Below are 7391 nucleotides of genomic sequence, written 5' to 3'. Positions count from 1 at the left end.
GCTCAGAATAGTTCAAACACATTTGCATGTCTCCCCTTGGTCTTCTGTTACTAGTAGATACGCTCAGTTTGTAAACCCACGTCTTTGTAATTAATAAAGGTGACTTCAAAATAGTTGTTAGAAGAGACTCAGAGACATTCCCTTAAGAGCAGGTTGTTGACACCAGAAGCTTCTATTCACTCCCCAGTGAAAAGCCTGTACAAATCCTGCTCTATTAGTATGCAGGATTTTTTAAAGATATTGAGTGCTTATTACACTGGCTCTGAATTATGAGTCAAAGGGTTCACACGTCCTAAAAGCAGCCAGATCTGCAACTGAGTGACACAAACCAAAGGCCACAGTCTCACAACAAGAAACCACAAACAGAATAAGGAAGAAGTTCAGTAATTTCATTTTTCATTTCAGACACAGGATCTTTCTGATTTGAAATGAGACTCCTTAGTCATTAGAAGATGTCTAGCTAGAGACACCAAAAAGCAAACTGCGTCCAGCCACAATGCATTTATTATTTATCCAACCCTATTTATATCTCATGCTGAGGGATTTACATGATAGACTGAATCCACATTTGTTCCTTGCATTCCTTCTCACAGCTGAGAAGATGCAATGAATCATAAAAGGTTTCGTTGTTGCAATGTTTTGTCATGGTCTGTGTAATCAGCACAGACCCCGTTAAAGAGGCTTTGGAGGATGAGAAGTTTAAATATTTAATGTTTTTCTGCCTATGATAAGTTTAATAATTAATGCTGCTCCTACCCTGGAAATGACAAATCATACAACAAGCACACATGATAAAAGAAACAAACACAGCTAATAGAGAGGAAAACTTCACTTAGAAGCTAGTAATTAAAAGCCTCAGCAGCATACCTCAGGATCCCAAAGTACTTCACAAGCAGAAGTAAATTCTGCCTCCTGACACAAAGAGCGTTTCTGTCCATCTATTAAGCTACCTAATTTTTTGAGGGATGCAGAAGATGAGAGATGATTAAGTGCTGATTACTAACCTGATAAATGTTCATATACAGATCTTAAGATTTGTCTCACCTCAGGCCGTGCCACTGGGGATTTATGAATCTGAGTCACCCCCCCTCCTTTCTGAGTGGGCTGTGACAAGGCTTTACCTTGCATATGTGAGAAATGATACACAGACATTATGAGCCAAATTGTCTTAAAGACATCTGCACCCACAGGAGAGAAAAAGAACAATGCGAAAGCTGTTGTCCCTTGATACTCTGCACAGAGGAACCAGCCATTAAGTCATTTCAGAAACTTTTTATGTGGCACAGTAAGAGCAAGACTGAATCTATGCCTGTTTACTCCTTTGCATGGGTCTAAGTGGAGAGCGAGCTACTCCAGCTTCAAGCAGCATCTACAAATACCAGCTCTTGGCACCCTCTGAATAATCTGTTTTGTAAGGCACTACCACCAGTACATTTCTCTGAGAACATGCTCCTCCACATCCGCTCCCACTGATGATCTGCAGGTATAAGCAACCTTCAACCCCCACTGACTTGTAGCTAAAAGAAAATTCATTTCATGCACCGTTGTGCTTCAGTGCTGGAACATGCTTATGTAAATGCAACAGAATTAATACTGAAGTACAAAGCATGACAGTAATAAAATCTTCTGTGATTCACTCAATTTAGACATGTTTTCGAATTATTAGCATTAAAAGTCTGTCAGACAAATAGGGTGAGCATTTCGATATAGACATTGCCACTATATCCTTCTCTCAGGGTAGAAACCGTTTTCCCTAAGTCCAGGTCTGAGATAATCGCACTGTGGGAGAGATAGGTATATCTAGAAAGTGACTCATCTTACCTTCCGAGATGCCTGAGGTCAGGTGCCTCATTCCCCCTACTGAAATCAAGAGCCTAGTGTGACTATTTCAGATTGAGACACATAACACCTTTTAAGACCTGTCAGTAGCACATCTACACTAATGCACAGTGAGTAGTGCCAAGGCACGGGCACTGGGGCTCAGTCCCCTGCGCTGTCAAGCTGCTGGAGCACTCCCTCACACACTTCTGACCCACACCTCCTAGTCTTTTCCCGAGCAATTCTCAAGCACAGGACCATTCCCAACAGCTAATATAGATGCAGCCACCCTGTTTTGGAGGTTAATGGAGTTGAATAATTCAGATGTGGTCAGACTGTGCCAGTGACCTCAGGGTCTGAGAAAGGTACTGCCATGGCGTTGCTAACTCGGATAGGTGCAGCCTTCAATCAGTAGGACCCAAGGGTTTTTTTACACATTAACACTTTGCTACAAAACATGTATTTTTATTTTATTCATTGTCTACTCTTCTTGCTTGAATATCCTGTCTTAAAGTGGGCTTAGAGAATGTAGATGAGGAGATAAATTAACCTTCTGAGAGTAGACAATGTACAACTGTGTTTAAAAGTCATGTCTTTCCTAAGCTCAATCTTTTGCAATAAAAGTAGGTATAAAACAAGTATTCACACGTACTCCTGGAAAACCAGGTCAGTCACATCAACAGTCCACAGCTTTTTAAAGTCACTTACGCTCAGAAAAAACATAAAGATGTTACATTTTCCAAAGAACAGTTCCCTTCATGTAATAGACTGCAAACTCTTATCCAAGGTTTTTCCTTCCTCTTCAATGGAAGAACACATCATAATAGTGTTTCTGCAGCATAACCTCAGCCGAGGGATCCAGCTGAAACTATCTGAAACCTCCTCAGTGACTCAATGAGGTGTCCTGGCAAGGTTGTTGGGTAGAGTGCACTCAGGGCTCTATACCCATTCTGACTTTTTTGACCTCAAGCAACTAGTACTGCTATAATTTGATTGTGCATCAGGGGTTTTTAGCTCAGCTGAAGGGCAGTATCCTAAAAGCTTGCTCTGAACCACAGAGGAAGAAACACCAAGGTGAGACTTGATCTGAGGTCTCAAAGTCAGAGCAGTATCTTTAATGAAGTCTTGCTGAAGCCTGGGTCTCACTTGCCTGCATGTAGTTCCTTGGTGGTCACCAGCCCACAAGGGTTCTTCAGTGCCATCTTGCTTAACAGCAAGATCTCCTGATATACAGGGCTTATTGCTGTTGCTGTTAAGGTTAGTGCTGGCAGTTTGCTGAGAGACCACTTCAGTATGAAGAACAGCCTCCTCTTCCTCCTCAGAGAGAAGGGAGCAGGAACCATCACTGGTCTGTCTGCTATTTGATACCGGACAGTCCTGATTTTGAGGCGGAGAAGAGCTACCAGGCTGTTCTGGGAGAAGATCTAAAATACACTCATTCTCTACATGGAGATTTGACAGCAGCTTGTTCTTTTGGTTTCTTGCTGTCATTCTCCGGAGAGCACAGACAAGATCAGCAAGGCTAAGCAGGAAGGATAGACTGCTGACCCCCCAGATGAAAATCATCATGATGGATTTTTCAGTGGGCCGGGAGATATAACAGTCAACTGTGCTTGTACAAGGTGAATGGTAGCAGGAAAAGCGCTCAGGAACAAAAAATCCAAAAAGAAAATATTGCACAGCTGCAAAGGCAGCCTCAAGTAGTGTCCTAAAGAAAAGATGAACAGTATATGCCCCAGAAAAATTAAGAACACTTAGGTTGTTGGCACCACAATCTAATCTATTGACAGCAGCGCTTCTACAGAGCTCCTTCAGGTCTTTTGGGCTTGATAAACCCTTATTTCCTTTGCATCCATGCATCACACAGTGCATTCTTACAATGTACATAGCTGCCTTGTGCAAGACATAAATGCTGAATCCAGCATAAGGTAGCAGGATAGACACAGTCTGGATGAGCCAGAATCTGAAGTGAGATACAGGAGAGAACAAGTCATAGCAGACGTTGGAGCATCCTGGTTGCAGGGTGTTGCAAACGAAGCGCTCCTGCTCATCTTCATAGAGTGGATAGCCTGCTAACACTACCACTGCCATTCGCAGCAGAATTGCTAACATTAGCCAGATCTTGCCTAGAAGAGACAAAAAGGTAAGAAAAAGAGTCAGAGCACTGAGAAGGAAGGGAAGGCAGGTAATGTAGTGATGCTTCCTCTGTATAAAAGACCTTTGAAGAAATAGGCTCTGTAATCAGTGTCCTTTCCTAAAACCTCCTCTTTGGTTTTGTTTGACTGGACACTGTGAAAGTGTATCAGCTGACACATTCCATAACCTTCATCTAGACTCAGCAGTGTAGGAGTCTGAGGAGCCATGCCAACTGAAATCTCAGCCTAATGAAAATGCTCTGAACATGTCCAAATCTGATACAACAGTTCACTATTGAGAGAATAATCCCATTTCACTTACAGTTCTTCCTTGCTGTTGGTTTCATACCTCTACACCTGAATTTTGTTTGATTTCAGTGATATATATCAGCTAAAACAGTATGAAACTCTTCTAGATGCAAAAGTTTGTTCCATGACATAGTATTTGTTCTTGGCCGTGAACTTGTATGTAAAGTTTACTGTAGCCAATGAAATCTCTCTGTTGTGTCTAGACTGGTACTTACTAGTGAGCTAGTTAATAGGTGCTATTAGCAAACTTACGCAAAATGTTCTACAAATACACATTTATGTGCATACATGTGTACTGCGGTCATTTCTCTCTGCTGCTTCTTCTTTTGCCCCATCTTGGTCATGTCTTCTAACCTTCGTTCACCTTGGTGTGTGGCTTCCCTCTCCATTCAGACCAAAAGCTCCCTTCTGTCTCAACACCAAGTAAAGCCTTACAAGTCTGGCATTTTCATATACTGTTTACTTCATCTTTCCCCGAATTCTTTCATATGATTGCTTTAGTCTTGCATTGGTCTCATCTGCTTTGGTTGGAAAGATCAGGCCTTATCCATATTCCGTTACACTAAGAGCAGTGAAAAAATCAGGCATTGGTACCCTACGTATCATATCTTTTGAAAGAGACTGTATTGTTTATGATAGTTTCTTGGGGGGCTTTTAGATGGGGTAGGTTTTTATTAAAAGTTTTTTGTGAAGTCACACACACTGCTGTATTAGCCACACTATTCCTGATACAGGCCAGGATGCTATTGGCCTTCTTGGCCACCTGGGCACACTGCTGGCTCATGTTAAGCCGGCTGTCCACCAACACCCCCAGGTCCTTTTCTGCTGGGCAGCTTTCCAGCCACTCTTCCCCAAGCCTGTAGCGTTGCCTGGGGTTGTTGTGACCGAAATGCAGGACCCGGCACTTGGCCCTATTAAACCTCATCTCATTGGCCTTGGCCCATTGATCCAACTGTCCAGGTCCCTCTGTAGAGCCTTCCTACCCTCAAGCAGATCAATACTCCCACCTAGTTTGGTGTCATCTACAAACTTGCTGAGGGTACACTCAATCCCCTTATCCAGGTCATCAATAAAGATATTAAACAATATTGGCCCTAAAACTGAGCCCTGAGGGACACCACTGGTGACCGGCCGCCAACAAGATTTCACCCCATTAATCACAACCCTCTGGGCACAGCCATCCAGCCAGTTTTTTACCCAGTGAAGAGTACACTTGTCTATGCCATGATACTTTCGACATAGCACGGGTCAAGAGAAAACACCAGCTGTACAGAATCAGGCATCTTTAGCAAGCAATGCTTCATCCTTAAGTAACATTTTTTCTCTATGAGGACCTCAAAGTGTTTGAAGCACATTAGTTAATTAAGCTCAAAATACTACATGCTATTTCACTATCAATTTTTAATTAGAACATGTACGATAGGGAGTGCTGCTTAAGAAAATCAATGGCTCCTTAGGAAGTAGTTTAGTATGACATACATTTTAGAGATAACCCCTCCACTTATCACCTTCCCTAATGACTCGATCTTGATTAAACATACTAGAACAAGCCCCTTCAGCGACCCCCTTGCGGCTTAGTTGGATGCTCCCTGCAATGCGCAGCACAAACTACAGTAACTGTCTACGACTGGAGGTGAGGGGTCTTTGAAAGGCCCTTGAAAGTTTTTCTCTGGCTCACACTTTGCTCAAAGTAGCCCTGAAAAAGGAACAGTGTTTGATTTAAATAAGAGGAAAAAAAAAAAAAAAAAAAAAAGAGGCACTCAGGCCACTGTTAGCTGAGGAAAAACAACCTGTATTTTGGGCTTTTTAAAATCCATGTGAACTTTGCTCGTTTATAAAAATAAAGAATGAAAAGCAATGGTAATTAACCACAGTGGTAATAAACCACAGACTTCTTCCTGTAAAAAAGAGGATTGGGGTCTTTTTCCTCTTCTTTAAACTTTTTCATTCATAACTAAAGCTATTGCATACATTCTACAGTTCACTTTATGTAGTATAAACAAAGAATTATTTCTCTGTGTTTTCACCATGATCCCTACAACAGCCATGAGAGCTGACTGGAAGCTCAGGCACCAAAAAGAGCCAAATTTGAAAACCTTGCCAGATTTTCTTCCATAAAGTTCAGAAAATATCTATCAGAGAGGGAGCAGGAATCTATTTAACAGGAAAAGAAATACATTAACCACTCTTATCACATAACTATCCAAATAACAACTTCTTACTGTAAGAATCTCGGAAGCGTAGGTAGAAATTAAAGTCAATTACCAGTAGGACACTTGGGTGGCTTCAGGATATGGAGCAACAAAAGAAAGAAGGGAGCTTTTTAAAATTACTTACCTACAATGGTCACATTATAGTTGAGTGTGACAATCAAAAATCCCAGCGAGTCCCAGCGCTCCATGTTTGAACAGGCTCACAACACTTCCAGCTCCTGATACCCTAATGATTTTGGCATTTTCACAGATTAGACCTGGACAGGGAAGAAAGAAAAAATAATAATAAAGAAAGTAATCTTTCGTAAGAGTCAAGGATGGAAATGAGAAACCAGCCACAACAATGTATTGATGAAGGATTATTTTGATGGTTTGAACAAGACTGTTAGATTTGGATGTTGGAACGAATCTTCTTAAGGCTTTAACAGTTTGTCTTGCAAAAGCTCTAGCTCTCAGATCCAATTGCTCCTACCTCTTTTGTGGATCCTCTGTCCAGACAACTGCAAGTAGACAAACAACAACAGGAGTGATCTCTGCCATTGTAGACTATTCTTATCCTCCCGGGGCATAGCAGCCTCCTGGCATTGCTGAGATATTTCAGTGGTGAAAGACAGGGAGAGGGGAGAGAGGGAAGAAAAGCATAGACCAGGAAATAACAGACACCTCTGTGTCTCCCCATGGGAATTGCAGGTGGATTATAGAGGGAAAGGGAATAGAAAAAGACAAGCATCCCAATGTTTGAAAGGCACTTTCAGTTCAGCTTACTGGAAGCTATCCCACTGCAATTTCCCAAAGCAATTCTTATTTCTAAAACACAGCCTCCCTGACAGGACATCATGGCCCTGTCAATCACAGCTGCTCCAAATTTTCTCCTGTGTGCTGAGGCAGGCAGTGGGGCGAGCCTCCCTGCAGGCAT

At 42.0% G+C, this 7391-nt stretch overlaps 1 protein-coding gene across 1 annotated transcript; it reads right to left on the bottom strand.

Annotated features, from left to right (window-relative positions):
- Window positions 1-2757: 2757 nt before the first annotated feature.
- Window positions 2758-6663, bottom strand: GJD4 (gap junction protein delta 4). The gene is made up of 2 exons (XM_074157606.1): window positions 6600-6663; window positions 2758-3944 (listed from the first exon to the last, which is right to left on the bottom strand). The coding sequence occupies exons 1-2, from the start codon at window positions 6661-6663 to the stop codon at window positions 2758-2760; spliced, it is 1251 nt and encodes a 416-aa protein (XP_074013707.1).
- Between the last annotated feature and the right edge of the window lie 728 nt (window positions 6664-7391).

This window comes from Numenius arquata, chromosome 12, assembly GCF_964106895.1.
Source record: "Numenius arquata chromosome 12, bNumArq3.hap1.1, whole genome shotgun sequence".
Taxonomy (NCBI): Eukaryota; Metazoa; Chordata; class Aves; order Charadriiformes; family Scolopacidae; genus Numenius; species Numenius arquata.
Note: the sequence above shows the minus strand (reverse complement) of the source record. Positions and strands in the feature narration are given on the sequence as shown.

Coding starts and splice junctions, on each gene's coding strand:
- GJD4 (XM_074157606.1), bottom strand. CDS start 6,663: ATGGAGCGCTGGGACTCGCTGGGATTTTTGATTGTCACACTCAACTAT. Junction 3,945..6,599: donor CTATAATGTGACCATTGTAG/GTAAGTAATTTT, acceptor TGTCTCTTCTAG/GCAAGATCTGGCTAATGTTA.